At 48.1% G+C, this 23,395-nt stretch overlaps 1 protein-coding gene across 3 annotated transcripts in view; it reads right to left on the reverse strand.

The window, feature by feature from the left end:
* Positions 1 to 22,481, reverse strand: part of LONRF3 (LON peptidase N-terminal domain and ring finger 3) — a 44,847-nt gene extending 22,366 nt beyond the window's left edge. The window contains exons 1-5 of one of the 3 annotated variants that reach the window (XM_028715704.2): positions 20,475 to 22,481; positions 11,465 to 11,583; positions 10,000 to 10,122; positions 5,852 to 6,007; positions 1,891 to 2,113 (exon numbers count right to left, since the gene is read on the reverse strand). In XM_028715704.2, the coding sequence (XP_028571537.2) occupies positions 1,891 to 2,113; positions 5,852 to 6,007; positions 10,000 to 10,122; positions 11,465 to 11,583; positions 20,475 to 21,126 (1,273 nt within the window). In that variant the 5' untranslated portion in view covers positions 21,127 to 22,481. The remainder of the gene's footprint in view (positions 1 to 1,890; positions 2,114 to 5,851; positions 6,008 to 9,999; positions 10,123 to 11,464; positions 11,584 to 20,474) is intronic. The other 2 variants (XM_028715705.2, XM_077922263.1) reach the window with 2 other exon arrangements.
* Between the last annotated feature and the right edge of the window lie 914 nt (positions 22,482 to 23,395).

Genomic DNA, 23,395 nt, shown 5'->3' on the forward strand with positions numbered 1-23,395 from the left:
GCTTCTGGCGAACCAGAGCAGCGCATGGAAACGCCGTTTACCTTCCCGCCAGAGTGGTGCCTATTTATCTACTTGCACTTTGAAGTGCTTTTGAACTGCTAGGATGGTAGGAGCAGGGACCAAGCAACGGGAGTTAACCCAATGGCAGGGATTCAAACCACCGACCTTCTGATCAGCAAGTCCTAGGCTCTGTGGTTTAACCCAAAGGGCCACCCGCGTCCCTATGCAGAACATACAGTGGTAAAATTCTGGGTGGTGCCACTTCAGATTTGTTGTATTTTAGAATCCTCCAGCCCCATGGCAATTTTTTTTTAAAATAATGAACAAGACTTTCCTACATGTAGTTTCTCTCGCTTTCTGATGGGCTAATTTTTTACACATAGAGGGTGGTGGGTTTTTTCATGCGAAGATGTAGTGAACCCTGGCATATGCAATGTGAAGTGGTACAATCTACCACCTCTTTCTGCACATCATGTAGCCTGGCTACAAGTAACATTTCCAAAAAGGTACATATTCAGATTTTACAACTGAATTTAAATTTAGGCTCTTCCCTCTATTTGAAGACATCCTGATTTGTATCAAATGGTAGTCCTACTTAGAGTAGACCTACTGAAAGTAATGAACATCACTAATGCAGGTCCATTAATTTCATTTTTAAAAATAGATTTTATTGATACATCAGAACAACAACAACAAAACAGAAAAAACAAATGTTTTGTTTTATACATTCTAGCTATTTTTGAAGGTGTTAGATACCACCTATAGAACATATTATCAGGGACGCGGGTGGCGCTTTGGGTTGAACCACAGAACCTAGGACTTGCCGATCAGAAGGTCAGTGGTTAGAATCCCTGCGACGGGGTGAGCTCCCGTTGTTCGGTCCTGGCTCCTGCCAACCTAGCAGTTCAGAAGCACGTCAAAGTGCGAGTAGATAAATAAGTACCACTCCGGCAGAAAGGTAAACGGTATTTCCGTGCGCTGCTCTGGTTCGCCAGAAGCGGCTTAGTCATGCTGGCTACATGACCCAGAAGCTGTATGCCGGCTCCCTCGGCCAATAAAGCGAGATGAGTGCTGCAACCCCAGAGTCGGCCACGACTGGACCTAATGGTCAGGGGTCCCTTTACCTTTACTTTATAGAACATATTGATTTGATTTCCCCTTAATGCCTTGCGAGTAAAACTTTGTTGGATACAACCACCCTCTGTTTGAAAGGTTCTCAGGTCCAAGCCCAATTTAAATAAAGAAACTTCAGAAGGGATGAGGGTCCGGAAATGGCCTATCAGCAGTCAGCATCTGGATGGAAGACTAAGCAGGTACTCAGGTGACCTCCTCAGTCTTCCCACACTATTGTGAGGTGTACTCTATTGCTATTTAAATTAAAGTAACATTTTAAAAATGCATCTAGCCATATAAATTAGAAAGTGCAAACTTCTCAAAAATTATAAGCCACCCTTTTTTGGCATTGCCACTTTAAAGGTAAAGGTACCCCTGCCCATCAGGGCCAGTCGTGTCTGACACTGGTGTTGCGCGCTCATCTAGCTCAAGAGGCCGGGAGCCGGCGCTGTCCGAAGACACTTCCGGGTCACGTGGCCAGCGTGACAAGCTGCATCTGGTGAGCCAGCACCAGAGCAGCACACGGAAATGCTGTTTACCTTCCCGCTAGAAAGCGGTCCCTATTTATCTACTTGCACTTAGGGGTGCTTTCAAACTGCTAGGTAGGCAGGAGCTGGGACCGAACGACGGGAGCTCACCCCGCCGCGGGGATTCGAACCGCCGACCTTTCGATCGGCAGGTCCTAGGCTCTGTGGTTTAACCCACAGCGCCACCCGCATCCCCGACTTTACTTCAGTGCTAAAATAGATTCTTTTTTCTTTTTTAAAGAAAGCTTACCCCTTTTCATAATTTTGCTAGGTGGGTCAGTGTTTGGGGCCTCATCAGAACAGTATTTTCTCTTTAGAGGACTGCACTGATCAGATATAAGGGTGGCTGATTCAGTCGCTGAGGAGGCATGACTACCTTTCTTGCTCTCTGCCACTGGGGTGGACTTTTCTAAGCCACTGCGGTCAGCTGCTTTCTGATCTTCACGGCGAGCAGCACACATTTCCATATTTTCCTGGGCAAAGAAAAAGGTTATTCTTTAGAACTACTGATCCCCAGAGATGATGTTATTCACAAGACCTTCACAGATATCCTCAAAGCGCACCTGCACAGAACATGGAACACCTCTGTTAACAACCTTTTTATCTTGCATTCCAGACAAACTACAGTTCCCAGGATTCTTTGGGATAAGCTGTGATTGGTTAAAGCAGTATGATACTGATTTAAATGTAGAATGCAGCTGAGGCCCAAGAAATAACAAAGAACAGGGTTCTATCAGAGAAGAGAGCAGGCTTCATTCAACTCCCTGCTCACCACGGGCAGCAGGAAGATATTTTAACTCCCATTCTCATGGTGTTTCTCCCATATAGTGGTTTTTAAAATTGTCTTCCTGTTTGCATGTTTCCCAGAGAAATTATCACTATGTGTTGGGTAGCTGATAAACAAATACAATAGTAGTTTGGAAATATTGAAAGGAAAATGAAAAGGTGAATAAATAAAATAAATCTGCTTCAGGGTGGTATCATTTCAGCCTACAAGTGAAGGCTCACATTATTCCCCCCTCCCCCTCCCAAACATACCCTGCATGTAGAAAAGTAAGATGTCAGGGAGAAGGTTTCAAACTTTGCTTTCTGCCCAACAAGCTGGTTCACAACATGCAGGTATATTATTAGCAGTATAATGTTAATTAAAAAATAAAAAATATCAGTAGTTGTAGTAGTATGAAGTGGTATGGCTTTGAAAAAGATTGACTACTTCATTCAATTGATTTGTGAAAATTGAGGCTACTTCTTATGGGAGTTAATAACATTCAAAATAGAAAATAAGCTATTGTTGAGGTTAAGCTTTAAAAGGCCTGGTTACCAGAGCCGGTCAAGATTTAACCTTAGCAGTCATAAGCCAAGGCTTGCCATTGGGGCAAACTATTATCTGAGTTTTTTCAAGGGGCCTTCCAGGCAGGGTACATCTCATGCTTCTACATAAAGATCTGGAGTTTGTATGTGACTAAGTTATAGTAGACCTTTAGTTAAAGGTAAAGGTAAAGGTAAAGGTACCCCTGCCCGTACGGGCCAGTCTTGCCAGACTCTGGGGTTGTGCGCTCATCTCACTCAAGAGGCCGGGGGCCAGCGCTGTCCGGAGACACTTCCGGGTCATGTGGCCAGCGTGACAAAGCTGCATCTGGCGAGCCAGCGCAGCACACGGAAACGCCGTTTACCTTCCTGCCAGTAAGCGGTCCCTATTTATCTACTTGCACCTGGGGGTGCTTTTGAACTGCTAGGTTGGCAGGCGCTGGGACCGAGCAACGGGAGCGCACCCCGCCGCGGGGATTCGAACCGCCGACCTTTCGATCGGCAAGCCCTAGGCACTGAGGCTTTTACCCACAGCGCCACCCGCGTCCCTGACCTTTAGTTAGTCCTGTCTATTAATGGTCCCTATGTTAGTCAGGCCCATTAACTTTAATGCGTCTGCTGAGAGTAGGACTACTATTGGTGGGATAGCTCAGTTGGCAGAGCATGAGACTCTTAATCTCAGGGCTGTGGATTCAAGCCCCACCTTGAGTGAAAGATCACTGCATTGCAAGGGGGTTGGACAAGATGACCCTCATGGTCCCTTCCAACGCTACGATTCTGTAATTCTAGGTGGGACTCACAACAAAATGGTGCCATGCAGAATGTTCCTGCTCAGGGTTCCTGCCAGCCAGTCACACCTTTTCCCAAGACAATCCGTTCCAATCTATTCCTCTCTCTGCAGTTTTCCATCTAACCCACCAACCTGAACACTTTTCCGGGTCCATTTAGCATGCTCAGCCTTCACTAAGATGCTTTTTGGGAGTCTCTTCTCCACCTTTGGGTTTTTTTTTTGTACTTCAGCAAACATTGCAATTCCCCCAAGCTTGTCCACATCACCCTCTTTGGCATGGATACTAGACACAGCCATTTGGACTGTGCAAGGATCAGAATTTGGAGAATGAGTTTGCTATGTAGGATGCTTTGGCAATGAGGCTGTGTTTTAGGAACCTCTTCCCTGCACCATGATGAAAGAGCAACTCTGTCCCAAAGCTACCTTGGCCGGTTTCAGAGATGGCCACCAGAGACAAAACTGGTCCAATACATTTTGGCAACTGAGGCAGACCGCAGAATGGGAGCCCCTGCCCTCCAGGGAAGAAGGCGTCAGCAAAGACCTACATCAGGAACAAGCTGGGGGAGAAAGATCGACATTGGGATCTGAGGCAGTCACCTCACCTTGCCTCATGGGTGGGCCAGCCCTGATCAGAGGTGACTACCAGAGAATGGGGAAGAGGTAGGGGTCCCTTTGTTTCCAAGGAACAATACTTCAATGCTGGAAGGGAGGCTCCATAAATTAAACTGCCTCTCAACTCAAGCCCTGAAATGCAATTCGGTGCTTCAAAGCAATCAAATCACCCTGCAGAAAAAGCTACACATCCCCCAAAATCAGGCTTAAGGTTGCACTCATCCCTAATTCTAAATAGAACTTCTGCAACATCTTGCCTGTACAGCATCTTGCTCACAATTTGTCGTGAGACAACTGAAGCAGGATGAGCAACAAATGACTTCAATAGAAAAACAATCCTGCTGCAAAAGTAACAGAGACAGACTTGGGTAATCTTTTGTAATATGACGCCCTGTGCGTGGCCAAAATTTTGCACCCCCAAATGGATCTTCTCAATTATGGATCTTCTTAATTTTGCACCCCCTCAGTGCACTTTTTTGTGGTGGGGGGGACTGACTGCACAGCACTGAACGTACAGATAATACACTGGGTGCAACACTAAGCAGTAAAACAGTTTAAGGGTTGCATTCCCTGCCAGGGCCACAGCCAGAAGTGGGTGGAGCAATGAATGTAAACCTTTATGCAATAGGCTAGCTTCTATACCCACCCACCCACTCACCCCTCTCTCAGTCCTCCATCTAGACTAGCAAGAGGCATAATCAGAGTTCAACAACACATTCCAGCTAGGCAAAAACACTCAAGGAAGGTTTGAAGCAGGGCTGGTGAGCGGTGTAGCCTGGGCAGAGTACCAAGGGCCAGACAGAGAAGGCAAATACAATGGATAGATCTCACCAGCCCAAAGACACAAGATCAGTTCTTTGCAGCCCAGTAAATCCATACAAAGCCTATTCTGAAATCATAGATCACACTTTCTGGTCAAGGTCTTGAAAGGAGAACTTATAAAAAAACAAAAAAACATTGCACACATGTCCAGCTTTGACATTTCCCAGAAGCACCTGGCTGTGGCGGGACTTGGGTACTATGACACCCCTCATTGATCTTACTGCCTTCCCAAGGCAGGTAATGAGCCCCCCCCCCTTAGGAAGGAGGCACAAGGATTTTGACAGGGTCCTAGAGCCCTCCCCCTCCTTACAAAGCTGGGGAAGCACAAACCAGGCTTTGGGAAGGAGGCGGGAGGCCTAGGACCATTTGGGTCTGATCTACCAGCCAGACTCTTAAGTTGTAAGAAATAAGACCCAGTTTAATGAGTCTTCAATCCCAACCTTTCTGCCAAGGTTTTCCCTAATGACTGGCTGCAATTCTCAGAGAACCCCATGAGCGTCTTGTTAATAAAACTAGACCCCCCATGTGCCTTGCTAATAAAATCTCAGGGTGGTCAGCAGCATGCACTCATGCATCACGCCAATGACCCTACACACTCACCCAGCAGCAAACTGTGCAACCACCTCCCCTCCACAACCAAATATTAACATACAAGGACAGTATCACAGACAAGTGTTACCTTGATCAAACTTTGTAGGCAATGGATGGTGCTTTCAGATGGTGCTGAACTTAAAAGGTTCCCTTTTAATTTAGGGTGACGGGATACCAGCTGCAGGATATCAGGCATGCGTTCCTGAGCATCCCTCGGGACACGCGAAATTAAATTAAGTAGAAGCTATGATATAAAACAAACACACACACACACTTCATTACTTAATTTGAACACATAAAGTCTTGCGTTCAATTCCTGGCATTTCCACTTCTGAGGACTAGGCCACATCCACACTATAAATTTAATGCACATTTGATTTAACACACATTTAAAGCACATGGCTTGCCCTAAAGAATCCAGGGAACTGTAGTTTCCCTCTCACAGAGCTACGATTCCCAACACCCTTAACAAACCGCAGTTCCTATAATTCTTGAGCATGAAATATGCTTTAAATGTATGAAGCGGATGTGGCAGCAGGTGATGGAAAAGCTCTACAGGGGCTCCAGAGAGCCATTGTCAATCGTGGCCATCAATACAAGGCTATCTGGGACAAGGATCTTATTTAGTGTAAGCTAGCAACAGATGTTGAGGCTTGGGGTATTCAGGAGAGAAGTGCTCTTTAAGCTTCCCTGCGGAACAGTTAAGCTATGAAAAGCACACACACAAAAGGCTGCTGCAATGCAAACTCATCTTGTCAATGCCAACAGGTTGATAGTCATACACTTCCTGTTTAATAGACAGACTCCTAACAAAACAAAAAAACAAAACAATTTTCAGTCATCTGGGTTTGACCACAGGGCAGGACAGATTTGACTTGTGTTCTACCCACACCATTAAAAATCTAAACACCTGCATCCTACCTGTCTTTGAAAGGGAAGAGGCGAGCATACCTGGGGTTATCCTACTTTTATCTACACAACCACATTGTGGGGTGGGTTAAGCTAGAGCACATTCCCTGTCTCTTGGGATAAGCATTAGAACATAGTTCAAAGCTACACGAAGTGGGCAGGAATCTAAACCCAAGGTTCAACAGGATGGGCCAAGCCTATGCATCCCATCTCTGAATGAAATCCAACAGAGGTAAGCATCAAGTTTAATCCTCTGCACCAAAGCAAGATTTGCTGTGTGCTTTTACATTCCAAAATGGGATCGTCATACATTCAGAGAGAGAGAGAGAGAGAGCGCCAACAGATTCACAAAGATGTGAAAACCACTGGTTAAGTGCCAGCATCAAAAGAATGCTGATTCATCTGAAAACTATTAACTGCAAGCTATCTCAGCATAAAAATAAAATCAGAGGCTGGAAAATTCTGCTGCTTTATTTCCTGGGCTCCTAAAATACCGTAATCCAAGGCTTGCTTCTGTTGCCTTTTTGGCAGCTACCAGAAGCCATCCCCTCTTTCAATAAGACTTTTAAGTAGGGAGCTTTCAAAGTCTACACCTGTAATGGTATTCTTTTAAATATATTTTATTGCATGTACATTTGCTGCCCTGGGCTCCTTTGGATAATAATCATTAGCCCCTTCCCTCTCCAGTCAAAAGGATCAGGTAGCAACAGGAAGATTCCTTTGCCCAAAGAGCAGCTGCTGGTCTGCATAGACAACGTTGGGCTAGATCAGGGTTTCCCAAACTTGGGTCTCCAGCTGTTTTTTGACTACAACCCCCATCATCCCTAGCTAGCAAGGCCAGTGATCAGGGATGATGGGAATTGTAGTCTAAAAACAACAGCTTAAGAACCAAGTTTGGGAAACACTGGGCTAGACAAATACTCTGATCTGGTATGAGGTTGCTTCCTACGTTTTTGTTTCTTAGAGGCAATCCCTTTTTTCTGCCCTCTACATCAGTGATAGGGAGCCCAGTTCCTCCAGAAGTTGTAAGGACTACAACTCCCATCAACATTGACCACTATCCAAGCTAGAGTCCAGCAACATCTGGAGGGCCATTTATCCCCTACCTGCCGTTTTGCATTCTCATCTCATGAGACTAAGAAGCTAACGCCAACCATTGGCATCAATATTGCATTGCATGGGCCCAGTGCAGTTTGCCGCAACCCTCCCAGCTTGAATTGCACAGTGGAAGCCTCATGCACACTGTGTGGTGTGACCAAGTCACAGGGCAGTACGGGTTTCTCTTGGCTGAGATGTCTCCCAACTCCTTTCCCCTATATTCATGAACAAACAGTATTTGTGAAACCCGGAGGCAATATTCTGAATTGAGCAAGGGCTAGAGGGCCAGAAACTTATTTGCTTCCATATTACCTAAGACCCAAGCCAAAGGGCTCTTTAACCTCCTCCCCACACTTTATTTCAGGGCTGGGGAACCTGTGCCCCTCCAGATGCCTCTCCCCAGCCAGCACGGCCAATGGTCATGGTTGATGGGAGTCTGACCATATCATAGGCTCCACACCCCTACCTCCCCTACCTGCAGCTCATTTTTCTGAATGCCAATTGCTCAAGATACTCAAGCAGCAAATCCTGCCAGAGCCTCTAGTGATTTACACTGGAGAAGGAGGTGAATTAAAGAGCCCTTGCGAGCAAAGGTATATACTGTAATAAACAGGCATTGAATATGGAACAGAGACTTTTCCCAGTCTCCACACCGGAATTCCAAGGTAGAAGGGAGGTCAGGTTGCTTCCCTGAATTTTATCATGCTCACTGAACACAACCCACTTCTTAGGCTGATGGCAATTATAAACTAAGCAACCAGCTAGGATGAGCTCAGCTTTATGGGTTCAGTCCGAGCACTTCTGAAAGAAGAAGAGTGTCACAACTGCCCAAACAGCCTTAGTGAAGAATCAGACAAGTTCACTGTGCTGTGCTCTGAGGACAGTCATCCAATTCAGCCAAAGGCTACTTTTATCATTAAATGCAGCCTCCTTCACACAATGCCTGTCACCAATGCAACTTTGGAAAATGAACGTTATCAGTTCATTGCAGCGTTGTGCTGAGGAACAGCACTGAAATGAGACACACCAGTACAAAAACAGCACATGGCACAATGACAGCACATAAGGCAATGGTTTGTCAGGGAGGCAGGGGGAAAGGGACATGCCAAGATACAAAAGTTGGCATATATATACGGTATATATATATATATATATATATATATATATATATATACACAATATATATATATATGTATGTATTTCACCTTACCAAGAAAAGGAAGTTAATTTTAAAACCAGTTGCAAAATTGCTCCGGGGGCTGCCAAGAAGAAAAGAAGAAGTGGCGGGTTGGTGACATCAGAGTCACTAGCCAACTGGCAGCCTTCCTCCCCACAGCCAGCTTTCCCCAGTTCAGCCTGAATCATGCCAAAAACCTTGTGCAACTGGTTTTTCAAAGTTCATCCCAGGGAGGAAAACTGTGTGCATTTGATGGCACCAACATCACCATAATTAAGCTATCTCTAGCCCTTTTTAAATCTTACAACATGATGACATGACTTGGCTTAGAGGTTTAATATGACAGCTGACAAAAAGTGGACTAAAAATCATGATTATGGCTGTTTTTTATTTATACAATGCCATTAGGGAGATGGATGCAGAGGGCAGACACGGGAACAATATGCAATTACTTTAGAAACCCATGGGCAATAGATGTGAGGCATGGGGTTATGATAAGTACTTCTAAGGGAAAGGTGGGTTTTGAAGAAGGAGCTGATGGGGGAAAGGTGGAGTCATGTAGGGCAACCAGGATACAGTTCCAAGTAAGGTGAACTTGCAAAGTCACAAAGATCCATGCCAACTTCACCACCAATCCCCGAAGCATTTTTTAAAAGTATTATTGATGAAGTGGTGGGGATCAAAGTTGAAGTGAACACCCTACATTTTAAAAAGTGAGCATGGTGCAAAAGGGGCAAGACCGATAGCTGAACAAACATCTGATTTGCTATTTTGCCTGCCTGTCATGTGCACTGCGAAGGACTCGGTGTGACCTCTCCATCACAGCACCACCGATGTGCTTGGCAGCTTCATATGGCAACAAGATGGTGACAGTTCCCTGCTCCAAAATAACTTACATAAGGTTCACCCAGACAATACAATAGTGGAGAGCATAATGAAGCACAACCACATCCGATAAACTGGTAAGCTACAGGTTGGCTTCTTTCTTAAAATAGGAGATGGTGCTGCGGTTAGAGATGTGGACATCAGATAAAAAGATACATAGGACTCACCCTTTGAGCTTCTGATCTGGCCATTTTGTTCCCAGAATCCAAGGCAAGGGAGAATAAAAAGGCATGAAAAGCTTCTTCTGTTTTCCCAAGTTTAACAAGGGCTTGTCCCTTCCGTAAGTGACCCTGCAAGAAGGAAGGGAGTCATCACTGCCTTTTCCTAGGCTCACCTAACAACTTAAGCATATGCAGTAAAAACACAGGAAATTGCCTTGTACAGAGTCAGACCATTGTTTAGTTCATCAAGTTTAGTATTGTTCACACTGACTGGCAAGGGCTCTCCAGAGTTCCAGAGAGGGAGTCTCTCTCGGCCGTACCTGGAGTCTCTGGGAATTGAACTTGGAACCTTCTGCATGTGAAGCAAAAGCTCTGCCACCCAGCTACAGCCCTTCCTGTGCTTCAGGGGATACAGCAGAGAAGACCTATAGTTTGTGCACCAGCATCTTGAAGGCGGCAAGTGCACCAGCCCTGTTATACCACAAAAGCCGATAAACGTGTTCTTACTGAGGGCCACATTCCTTCTGAGGAGTCTTCTGGAGGCCACATGACAAGGCCTGAGGCAAAATTATGCATGCACAAAGCATTATCAGAGATCAAGGACAAATTTCAGCCAGGCAAAACCACTCAAGGAGTGTGAGGGCTGGGAATAGGAAGTGTAGCCTATGGAGAGTCCTGACAGACAGACAAAGATATCTAATGAGCTGCATTTGCCCATGAGCCTCAGATTCCTCACCGCTGCCATACTAGGTCATCTGTAGTGAGCAAAATTACCTCCAAGTGGCTAGGCAAGGAAGAATATTTTGTAAACGTAGCTGATAACTTGATTTTTTCTTTCAGGCCACCAATTTGCCAGAAACTACCAAAACGTTGGGGGGTGCGGGCGACGCTGTGGGTTAAACCACAGAGCCTAGGGCTGGCTGATCAGAAGGTCGGCAGTTCAAATCCCCACAACAGGGTGAGCTCCCGTTGCTTGGTCCCTGCTCCTGTCAACCTAGCAGTTCGAAAGCATGTCAAAGTGCAAGTAGATAAATAGGTACCACTCTGGCGGGAAGGTAAATGGCGTTTCCGTGCGCTGCTCTGGTTCGCCAGAAGCGCCTTAGTCATGCTGGCCACATGGTCCGGAAGCTGTACGCCGGCTCCCTCAGCCAATAAAGCGAGATGAGTGCCGCAACCCCAGAGTCGGCCACGACTGGACCTAATGGTCAGGGGTCCCTTTACCTTTACCTTTACCAAAATGTTTGTGGACTAGTAACTTGCGTGGAGTTATTTGCAAGCTCAGGCCTCCTTTATATCTCAGAAGTTACCGCTGCATATTTCCCATCACAAATTTAACTGTGCACAATCTGCTGGACTGTTTGAGGAATTGCCAATTGGCCATAAATCAGAGACATTTATTTCCACTGTGACACGGACAGTGACAATTTGCTCAGTTAAATAAAAAAGATGTGGATCTGAAACCGGCACTCACCTTTACCCACGTTGGCTGGAGACTACAGGCCATTTCTGCATCTTTAAGAGCTTCTTCCCAACAGTTCAAAAGTGAGTTAACCTGGGACCGGTTGCTATATGACAAATGATCACTGGGCTCTGGAAGAGTAATGGAAACATTGACTCAGTACAACTATTAACAAGAACTATAGGCACTTCTGATGTATACAGTATCCTTCATAATCACTTCGTCTCTGGTACGTCTTGGAAACATCCATTATTTAAGTTTTAAATTAACTGGAGCTCTCAGGAACTGGTGTTATAAGAGCCATCATGTTTGTCTTACACAAGCTCTTCAGGAGTTTCATAAACACAAGTGATGACAAAGCTATAAGATCACACAGTTTCTATAAATCAATGGGGAGGAAATGAAGGTTCTGTTATTTCTACAAAAGGGTGGATCAAAAAAGGCTACCTTAGCAGACAGTGACGTTTAAAACACGAAATTCCTGATTTTTAAAACAGTGTTTTTCATGGTGTGTTCTATGCAATATAAACTTTACATAAGAGTGACAGGAACCAGTTGTCTGAACAGTGCTCCCCTCCCTCTGTTTGCAATGTTCAGAGGCAGGTGCTGCTGCTAATGCAATTGAAACAGCACCATCCACATAAAATGTAGAATCATAGAGTTGTTTTATTATTATTATTTATGCTTTTCAGGTTTATACATTTCACTAATTTTACAATCATTTTAACATTTCAAAACTTGACTTCCTTCCCCCTTTCTGGGGTTCCTTGAATTTATTTTTAATATCTTCCACATATCCAAATTAACTTAATTTGCTCATTTATTCATCTACTTTAAATATGTACTCTTATGAAACTGCAGGTTATTACAAGAATCCCGCCAATGTTCTTTATCTGTTTGCAATTTATCTGTAAATATTTAATGAACCATTTGCATTCTTTTAGAAAAAGTTTGTTATCTTGATTTCTTATTCTTCCGGTAAATTTCACCATTTCTGCATACTCCGTACATTTTTGTATCCATTCTTCCTTTGATGGGATTTCTGCATCTTTCCATTTTGAGGGCGAGTAATATTCTTGTCGCTGTAGTAGCATACAAGAATAAGAAAACCCAGAAGCTTTTCTTTTGGGAATTATAGGGACAGAACTACTTAAACTGCATAGAATTGTAGAGTTGGAAGGGACCCCAAGGGTCATCTAGTCCAACCGCCTGCAATGAAGGCAGTTGCCTAATAGGTACATCTAGGCTACTGGTTCTTTTAGCTCAACGTTGACTATGCTGATCAGGTCCAGATTTAGGATTGACGAGGCCTAAGCATGGGTGGCGCTATGGTCTAAACCACAGAGCCTAGGGCTTGCCGATCAGTAGGTCAGCGGTTCGAATCCCCGCAACGGGGTGAGCTCCCATTGCTCGGTCCCTGCTCCTGCCAACCTAGCAGTTCGAAAGCACATCAAAGTGCAAGTAGATAAATAGGTACCGCTCTGGCGGGAAGGTAAATGGCGTTTCCGTGCGCTGCTCTGGTTTTGTCAGAAGTGGCTTAGTCATGCTGGCCACATGACATGGAAGAACTGTCTGTGGACAAACATCAGCTCCCTCGTCCAGTAATAATAATACAGTGGTGCCCCGCAAGACGAACGCCTCGCAAGACGAAAAACTCGCTAGACGAAAGAGTTTTCCGTTTTCGAGTTGCTTCGCAAGACGAATTTCCCTATGGGCTTGCTTCGCAAGACGAAAACGTCTTGCAAGTTTGTTTCCTTTGTCTTAAAACCGTTAAAACCCAGGGTGCATTGCTTGAAGAGGTGCAGTTGCGACTTGACTTCGAGGAGCAACACATAGCACGCAGTGTGGTAGCCTTTTTGAGCTTTTTAAAGACTTTGCTGAATTTTTGAAGCTTTTCCAAAACTTCTTCTGCAGCCATTTGGTAAGTTAAACTTTTGAAACCTTTTGGGGGGTTTTTGGATTTTGGGTTGGGGTGTTTAGAATTCAAGGACTTGGTGTTGGGGAGAGGTTTGCAAGAATCTGGGAGCTTGTGTGGTTTTTTCCTGCATTTTTATGATTTTCTGCGACCATTGGGCCACTCTGCTGTTTGTTTGTTTTTTTAAATTGTGGCTTTTGAATTTCTGTGTGCTGTGCTGGGTGGCTGGGGGAACAGTTGGGGAGGGGTTTGCAACAGTTGGGGAGGGGCTGGGGGAACAGTTGGGGAGGGATTTGCAATTTCTGTGTGGTGGGTGGGTGGCTGGGGGAACAGTTGAGGTTTTTGAAGACTTTGGTGATTTTTAAAGCTTTTCCAAAACTTCTTTTGCAGCCATTTGAGGTTTTTGAAGACTTTGGTGATTTGCAGCCATTTCGTAAGTTAAACTTCTAAAACTTTTTTGGGGGGTTTTGGATTTTGGGTTGGGTGTTTGGAATCCAAGGACTTGGTTCTGGGTTTGAATTGCTGATTTTCTTTTTCTTTTTCTTTTTCTGAGTTTACGAAGGTAGGAGCTGTGCTGCCATGGGACCCAAGAAGACTGCTGCTGCGGAGGCCGGCGAGAGGAAGAAGGAGAAGGTGACGCTGGAAATGAAGAAGGAGATCATCTGGAAGCATGACGGTGGAATGCGTGTGACAGACCTCGCCAGGGAGTACGGCAGGAACCCATCGACCATCGGCACCATCCTGAAGATGAGGGAGAAGATCCTTGCGACTGATGCAGCCAAGGGAGTCACCAGGATCGTGAAGAACCGCCCAGCTGTTCTGGAGGAGGTCGAGAAGTTGCTGCTCATCTGGTTAGAAGAGAAGCAGTGTGCAGGGGACACAGTGACTGAGGCCGTCATTTGTGAGAAGGCCAAGGCCTTGCACGCTGACCTCATCCGGGAACAGCCAGGAACATCAGGCGAGCCAGAAGTCTTCAAGGCAAGCAGAGGCTGGTTTGACCGGTTCAAGGCAAGATCTGGAATCCACGGCGTGGTCAGGCATGGAGAGGCTGCCAGTTCTGATGTTCCTGCGGCTGAAGACTTTGCAGCGGAGTTCCTGGAGGCTGTGAAGGCGGAGGGCTACGTTCCACAGCAAGTCTTCAACTGTGACGAGACCGGGCTGTTTTGGAAGAGGATGCCCAAAAGGACTTTCATCACACAGGAGGAGGCCAAGTTGCCTGACCCTGCTCTTCTGTGCCAACGCAAGCGGCGACCTGAAGATCACGCCCCTGCTGGTGTACCACTCGGAGAACCCACGGGCCTTCAAGAAACACAAGGTCGACAAGGAGCAGCTGAGTGTCATGTGGCGATCCAACAGTAAGGCTTGGGTCACACGTGTGCTGTTTGTGGACTGGGTCAATCTTGCTTTTGGCCCTGCTGTCAAGCAGTACGTGCTGGATAACGACCTGCCGCTGAAGGCTTTGCTTCTGATGGACAATGCTCCTGCTCATCCTAAAGGCCTTGAGGTGGAATTGCTGGAGGAGTTCAGCTTCATCAACATCATGTTCCTGCCGCCTAACACCACGCCACTGCTCCAGCCGATGGATCAGCAGGTCATCGCCAATTTCAAAAAACTCTACACCAAGGAGCTTTTCAGGCGATGCTTCGAGGTGACTGATTGCACCACCATCACCCTGCGGGAATTCTGGAAGGACCACTTTGACATCGTCACCTGCTTGAAGATGATCACCACGGCCTGGAACGGGATCAGCCAGAGAAATTTGAATTGCGCTTGGCGCAGCCTGTGGCCGGACTGTGTGGCACCAAGTGACTCTGATGCACCAGAGTCAACAGTGGTGCAGGACATTGTTGCTTTGGGGAGGACCATGGGCCTGGAGGTCACGGAGGAGGATGTCAGCGAGCTGGTGGAGTAGCACGACCACGAGCTGACCACCCAGGAGCTGGTCGAACTGCAGGCAGAGGTTGCGCAGGAGCAGGCCTCGCTGGAAGAGGAGGAAGCAACTGAGGAACGGCTGTCCTCCAAAGAACTGAGGGACATTTGCCAGAAGTGGAAGGAGGTGCAGGCTTTTGCACAGCGGCACCACCCTAACAAGCACGTGGCACATGACCAGGCGAACACTTTTGATGCGACGGTCATGTCGCCTTTCAGGGAGCTGCTGAAAAGGCGGATGAAGCAGCAGACCATGGACAGGCTCCTCAGCAAGAAGAAAAGAGTGGAAGAGGAACCTTCTTCGAGTTGTCCCCCAGAGTCTTAGAAAATGTATGTGCTGTGCACTTTGTTGATTTTTAAATGTTTTTCTGTCATGTTTAGAAACTTAATTTATTGTTCCTTAAATTTTTGAAATGCTCTTTACAGTATGTGTGACTTTAAAGAGCACTTAATAAACTGTTGTTGTACCAAATTTGGCTTTGTTTCAACTTTTTTTGACCATAGGAATGCATTAATTGATTTTCAATGCATTCCTATGGGAAACCGTGCTTCGCAAGACGAAAAATTCGCTAGACGAAAAAACTTGCGGAACGAATTAATTTCGTCTTGCGAGGCACCACTGTAATAATAATAATAATAAATAACAACAACAACAACAACAACTTTTTATTTATACCCCGCCCTCCCCAGCCAAAACCGGGCTCAGGGCGGCTAACAACCAATAATAAAGACAAGTTGATTAAAATACAATTTAAAAGATTAAGATACAACATTAAAACAATTCGGGAGCGATCTCTTCATAGGAGAAAGGAAAAAGAAAGAGGGGGAGGGAATCAAACTGATTCTGAGCCAAAGGCCAGGTGGAACAACTCTGTCTTACAGGCCCTGCAGAAAGAGATCAGATCCCGAGGGTCCAGGTTTCAAGAGACAGAGCATTCCACCAGGCTGGGGCCAGTGTTGAGAAGGCCCTGGCTCTGGTTGAGGCTAATCTAACTTCCTTAGGGCCCGGGACCTCTAGGGTGTTGCTATATGTGGACCTTAAGGTCCTCCGTGGGGCATACCAGGAGAGGCAGTCCCGTAGGTATGAGGGTCCTAGGCTGTGAAGGGCTTTAAAAGTCAAAACCAGCACCTTAAATCTGACCCTGTACTCCACCAGGAGCCAATGCAGCTGGAAAAGCACTGGGTGAATATGCTCCCATGGCAGAGACCCCGTGAGGAGCCTCGCTGCAGCATTCTGCACCTGCTGGAGTTTCTGGGACAGCTTCAAGGGCAGCCCCGCGTAGAGCGAATTACAGTAGTCAAGCCTGGAGGCGACCATCGCATGGATCACTGTGGACAGGTCGGGGTGGGAAAGGTAAGGGACCAACTGTTTGATGCAGCGAAGGTGGAAAAATGTCGCCTTGGCTGTTGTTGTAACCTACGCCTCCCTGGAAAGGGAGGCGTCAAGGATTACACCCAAACTCTTAACAGAAGGCAATGGCACTAATTGGGCCCCTGCAAGAGAAGCGCGACGACAACTCGCTCCCTAGTGCCACCCTCTGTCCCCAACCAGAGATAAAAGAGGGACAGCTTCAAGGGCAGCCCCGCGTAGAGCGAATTACAGTAGTCAAGCCTGGAGGCGACCATCGCATGGATCACTGTGGACAGGTCGAGGCGGGAAAGGTAAGGGACCAACTGTTTGATGCAGCGAAGGTGGAAAAATGTCGCCTTGGCTGTTGTTGTAACCTACGCCTCCCTGGAAAGGGAGGCGTCAAGGATTACACCCAAACTCTTAACAGAAGGCAATGGCACTAATTGGGCCCCTGCAAGAGAAGCGCGACGACAACTCCCTCCCTAGTGCCACCCTCTGTCCCCAACCAGAGATAAAAGAGCACAGCCATTTATGGGCTATGCCCTGTATCCCCACATCAGCGAGGCGGTGGTCCAAAAGATCATGATCGACCATGTCAAAGGCTGCTGACAAATCTAAGAGAATCAGCAGTCCCGACCCGCCTCAATCCAGTTGTCTGCGGAGATCATCTGTTAGGGCGACCAGAGCCGTCTCGATTCCAAAACCAGGACGGAATCCGGACTGAAATTGATCTAAAGCCGATGTTTCCTCCAGAAACCTGCCAAGCTGTTCAGCAACTGCTCTCTCAATTACCTTACCCAGATATGGGAGATTTGAAACTAGGTGATAATTGGATAAATCTAAAGGATCTTGTGAAGTTTTCTTTAAGAGCCGACACACCATAGCTTCCTTCAGCTCCCCTGGGAATGTCCCTGTGTTAAGGGACAAATTGATCATTTCAACCAGGGGGGCCCGCGCGATATCTGGGCATGTAAAGCGAGATGAGCTCCGCAACCCCAGAGTCATCCGCGACTGGACTTAACTGTCAGGGGTCTCTTTACCTTTAAGCTACTGAAGGTAATGGGGCCCTTTATATGGCTGAGGAAACCCAGCCAGATGGGCGGGGTATAAATAATAAAATTATTATTATTATTATTATTTATGGCTGTATGAACGATTGCTTGATATTATGGTTACATGGTATGGCTGCATGATTTGATGATTTGATTATATGATATTATGATTTTCACTACAGATGATGCTCTATGGCTCAACTTTTTTTTCCTAAACACAACAAAAACTTCATGGCATCCCAAGAGTTTTCCTTTCATCTTTAAAAGGTGCCACAAAGAACCTCTGATCTCTCTCTCTCTCTCTCTCTTTTTGGCTGCCAAATACTTAACACAGCTACCACTCTGGAAGTTATGCAATAGTTTGCCAAAAGAAAAAAGATTTTTAAAAAAGCCAGCAGGATTCATGTGTCAAGCCTCTTGCTACAGAAAAGGTAAATCAAGATTCTTTATGGAAAAGCTTCCACAATTTCTGAAATCACTGACACTGACCCCTTCGATTTGGCACAATCAATACTTTCTTAAAAAGGCATTTCACTCAATTCAACAGTGTCTATTAATCCTAGCTTTCATGCTGCTTTAAAGAGAAATGCGTGGGGCGGCGGCGGCGCGCGGGCGGGGGGGAGGGGGATCCTTTGCAGACAAAAAGCCACTGTTCACATCTAGAAATAAAATCTAATTCCAGTGAGCAAGAGACCACAGCAGTGAGTCACTGGCAATTTAACTAAATATGATCAGACCGCCAGTGGGATGCTTTGGAGAACGCGACCTGTGCTTCGTTACACAACCATTCCATAGGAAGGGGGCAGGGAATTAAGACCGGGCTACTAAGCTTATGCAACATACTGTTCTCCTGACCTACTTTCACTTCGGACGGAATCGACAAGACTTTGGTGAGGATGCAAAGGTGAGGGTTTGCCTGGTGGACAAGACACATCCAGGGTTCATTGCCCTTTCCGTTCCTGGGCTAGATGCTAGTTAGGGGGTGTTGCTAATCGTGTGCGTGGTCCAGGGACTTACGTGATCTCCTGTCATTTCCTCTACTTTTAAAAAAGCTTTTTAAAAAAAAAAAACACGACGACGACAACAACAACAACGACAACAACAACTTTGTTTATAGGGCAGCTCAGCATGCTGCAAAGCACCGTGCAGCTTACAGATCGATATTTGTAGCTGTTCATATAAATCAGCATATGTACATTTTAGTCACGCCGAACCTTTTAAAGACCTTGCAGGCTACACCCCTCGGAGGAGGGTGGGTACTTAGATCCCCTTCTACAGTGGTACCTCGGGTTAAGTACTTAATCTGTCCCGGAGGTCCGTTCTTAACCTGAAACTGTTCTTAACCTGAAGCACCACTTTAGCTAATGGGGCCTCCTGCTGCTGCCGCATTGCTGGAGCACGATTTTTGTTCTCATCCTGAAGCAAAGTTCTTAACCCGAGGTAATATTTCTGGGTTAGTGGAGTCTGTAACCTGAAGCGTATGTAACCCGAGGTACCACTGTATTTCGTGGCCGGCAGTATAAGCTGACCAAGATATTCAGGTTGAAACCCATCGCATTAATTGATACCGTGAGCATCCCAGAGGAAACACACCTGTCGTTCTTTTAATACACTTTGGCTTTATACAAAGATGAGAGGCGGCCAGAAGCATAGTGGTGATAAGACTACCTTGAAGGTCTGAATCAGTGTTACTAAGCTGTAATTTATCATGTTTGTATTTACCTTCTATTCCATCCTGCCAACAGGCAAGAAGAGCTTTCTTACATGGCAGGTGTAGATGTGGGGTACATTGGTTGTATGAATGCGCACTCTCACCAGGTACCACACTATGCACAAGCAGTTACACTGATCTGCCCTGGATAACATACACGGCAAACAGAGCCCTTGTTTAGACACTCACAATAGTGACCCAACACCAATACTAAATCTGTCAAAACAAGCTGCGATTGGAGTACAATAAACTCAGATTCATAACAATCGGTGCACATCTTCTGTATAAGGTTGCTGGCTTCTTCTTTTTTACTGATCTGCTGCTATACCTTTACACCCGCACCCACCCACCCACACCCCAGCAGCAGCTCTACATATTGCCAAGAGCTGTACCAGTTGAATTTCTGCCTGTCAGGATACAAGACAGGGCCGGAGAGCAGGGCCAGTTTAACAAATAACAGCAGCTGGCCACCTCACCTCTGTGTCCCTCAGAAAAGTTTAAGAAGTTGCCAGGAGAACGGGGAACGTCAAAGGAGTGACAAGCAGCTGGTTCACACGTGCGTACAGTATTTATTTCTAGGAAACGGAAACTTCCTGTGGTAGCTTGCACATGTGCACGAGTCACCAGATAGATAAAAACACGGAGAGAAGTTTCAACCCCACCCCCCTACCCCGCCAAGAATACCACTTTCCTCCATCAAAGCGAGGAAACTCACACGCTCATTTGCGAGTCAGCAAGAAAGGAATAGCGCGTTCTACGCTCACGCGTGAACAGGCTAGCAGAAATACAACCCCACAGGTCCCTGGTTAAGCGAGAGGAAGAGAAAGAAAAGAAAAGGTGGCGCTGAGTAATCCACTGCCCACCTCACCTACGGAGCGCATCGCAACAGCGGCGTAGCGTGGGTTGTCAGCACCCGGGGCAAGGCAAGTAATTTGCGCCCCCTAACCCGTGGATTTGCGCCCCCTAACCCGTGGCTTTGCCCTAACCCCAGATGTTGCGCCCGGTGCGGCCGGGCCCCCCCCTGCACCCCCCACGCTACGCCGCTGCATCGCAAGGTAACTTACCTAATCGGATTGCTTCGTTGTACTTCTGAAGGGCAGCCTGGAAATTCTTCTCCTTATATAAGAGATTCCCTTCACACCGGAGCTGCGACGCCTTCACTCTTTCAGGAAAGCATTTGGCCAACAGGTTGCTGAGGACGACATTTATCCGGAGCCGGGGCAGAGCGCCCTTGCCCCCTGGACAGATGCTGCATCCTGCCGCCTGGCCCGTTTCCTTCTCCAGGCACTTTTTGCAAAAAGTGTGGCCGCAGAGCAACGAGACAGGCTCGTAGAGGAAACCTTGGCATTTGTGGCAGCCGAAGACCTCCCATTCACGTACCGGCGCCGAGCTGCTTTTCAATCGGATGCTGCGCGCCATGCAATCCACCAGCTCGCCCATTTGCTCCGCGCGCAGCAGCCGAGTGTTGCCCGACGCCAGCTGACAGAGCTGAAGGACTTCGGGGAGCTGCCCGCTCTGCGCCAGCCACCGTTCTGCCCTCTGGAGCATCCCCTGCCACTCGGGCGGGCGCATCGTGGTCTCTGGCTGCCGCGAGGACGCAGAGAGGGCGACGGAAGCCGAGGAAGAAGAGCGCTCTGAACGGCGCGCCTGGAGAGCCTCGGCAGCCGAGCTTAGAGCTGGTGGCTTTTGCTCCTCCTGCCGCTGCGGGGAGCCCATGACTGGGCTTGAGCGGAGGCGGTGGGTGGCTTCTGCTCGGGAGGGTGGGCACGCTGCTCAAGTGGCGCCGCGGAGCGCGACAAGCTGGAGGAGGCAGAGGCAGCGTCTACACCGCGCTGTTGCTGCTGCCCGTCTGTTTCTGTGGAAGCGCCAGCCCCTCCATTCTGCCGGCTTCCCTCCCCAGACACGCCCCTCATGAAAGTACCTCATCTATGCAAAATACTTATGTAAAAATCAAAAGGCCAATGTGATTGTCTGCCTCGCTTTCCTTCTCTCCACCCCGCCCTCCTCCCGCTGCAGCCGCTCATTGGGCAGCGGCGTGCGGGATGGTTACAAAACCCAGGCAGTTTTATAATGTGTTGTTGCTGCGAGCGAGTTGCAGGACGAGGGAAGCGCTTGGAGTTTGGGTTCACCTCCTCGTTTCAGTTAGCTCGCCGAAGCAACCCCACAACACGGGTGGGTAAACAGGGGCAGGATTCAGCCTGCCGTTCGTTTCTAACAAGAGCTCCCCAAGATCCCATCCACGGAAGCCCCATACGAAAGAAATGCACTGTGTCCACACGTTGCACTGTACACGGTGAGGTGTCTCTGCGTGTGTTCAAATGTTTGTGCACATGCTGATTTGTACAGGTCAGCTACTCATGCGCACAGAAACTCGGACTGGACATTCGGGTCTTGCTTTGGGGCTTTCCAAAGGGACCTGGCTGGGCACCATGAGAACAGGATGCTGGACTAGATGGGCCATTCGCCTGATCCAGCAGGCTCGTCTCATTTGGATTAGCAGAACTGCAAACCTATGCATCCAGTTTAGTTTACCTAGGAGTAAGCTGCATCAAACTCTCTCAGATGGTCCTTCTGTCCTTGGGGACCTGCATGCTTTCATTCCCGAAACTGACAACATTCCCTTCCCTTACAGAAGCAGGTCTGCAAACACAGTGGTGCCTCGCAAGACGAAATTAATTCGTTCCGCAAGTCTCTTCGTCTTGCGAGTTTTTCGTCTTGCGATGCACGGTTTCCCATAGGAATGCATTGAAAATCAATTAATGCGTTCCTAGGGAAACCGCCTTCAGACCAGGTGCGGGGACAGTCTGTCCCCGGACCTCTTCTGAAGGCTGGGGGGGGGGGACAAGGGCTTTTCTTCCCACCCCCAGCATTTTAAAAAACCCGGGGACAGCGGAGGACTTCTCCGCTGTCCGGGGCGATCTTAAAATGCTGGCGGGCGGCATTTTAAAATCGCCCCGGGACAGCGGAGGACTTCTCCGCTGTCCGGGGCGATTTAAAAGCCCCTGGGAAGGCAGGCAGGGGGGACAAAGACTTTTGCCCCCCGCCAGCCTTCAGAGGAGGTCCTGGACCTCTTCTGAAGGCGGGCGGGGGGCGAAAGTCTTTGCTCCCCCCCCCCGCCTGCCTTCAAAAGCCCTCCAGGACAGGCAGGCAGGGGGGAGCAAAGACTTTCGCCCCCCGCCCGCCTTCAGAAGAGGTCCAGGGGGGCGAAAGTCTTTGCTCCCCCCGCCTGCCTTCAAAAGCCGTCTTTGCTCCCCCCGCCTGCCTTCAAAAGCCGTCCGGGACAGCGGAGAAACGCGCTGCGTTTCTCCGCTCTCCCGGGAAGGCAGGCAGGGGGGAACAAAGACTTTCGCCCCCGCCCGCCTTCAGAAGGTGTTCCCTCCCCGCCGCCCAGCTTCGGAGCATCGTTCCGAAGCCCGGCGGCGGGAGGAGGTGTTCCCTCCCCGCCGCCCGGCTTCGGAGCATCGTTCCGAAGCCGGGCGGCGGGAGGAGGTGTTCCCGCCCCGCCGCCCGGCTTCGGAGCATCGTTCCGAAGCCCACGGCGGGAGGAGATGTTCCCGCCCCGCCGCCCGGCTTCGGAGCATCGTTCCGAAGCCGGGCGGCGGGAGGAGGTGTTCCCGCCCCGCCGCCCGGCTTCGGATCATCGTTCCGAAGCCGGGCGGCGGGAGGAGGTGTTCCCGCCCTGCCGCCCGGCTTCTGAGCATCGTTCCGAAGCCGGGCAGCGGGAGGAGGTGTTCCCGCCCCGCCGCCAGGCTTCGGAGGAGGTCCGAGGACAGTGGGGAAGACGCGCTGCGCTTCCCCGCTGTCCCGGATATTTCCCTATGGGCTGTCGTCTTGCGAAGCAAGCCCATAGGGAAATTCGTTTTGCGAAGTGCCTCCAAAACAGAAAACCCTTTCGTCTAGCGGGTTTTCCGTCTTGCGAGGCGTTCGTCTTGCGGGGCACCACTGCAGTCCAGTTGCTTCATCCCCTGAGCACACCAGCCTAGCG

Source organism: Podarcis muralis, chromosome Z (assembly GCF_964188315.1).
Source record: "Podarcis muralis chromosome Z, rPodMur119.hap1.1, whole genome shotgun sequence".
In the NCBI taxonomy this organism is placed as follows: domain Eukaryota; kingdom Metazoa; phylum Chordata; class Lepidosauria; order Squamata; family Lacertidae; genus Podarcis; species Podarcis muralis.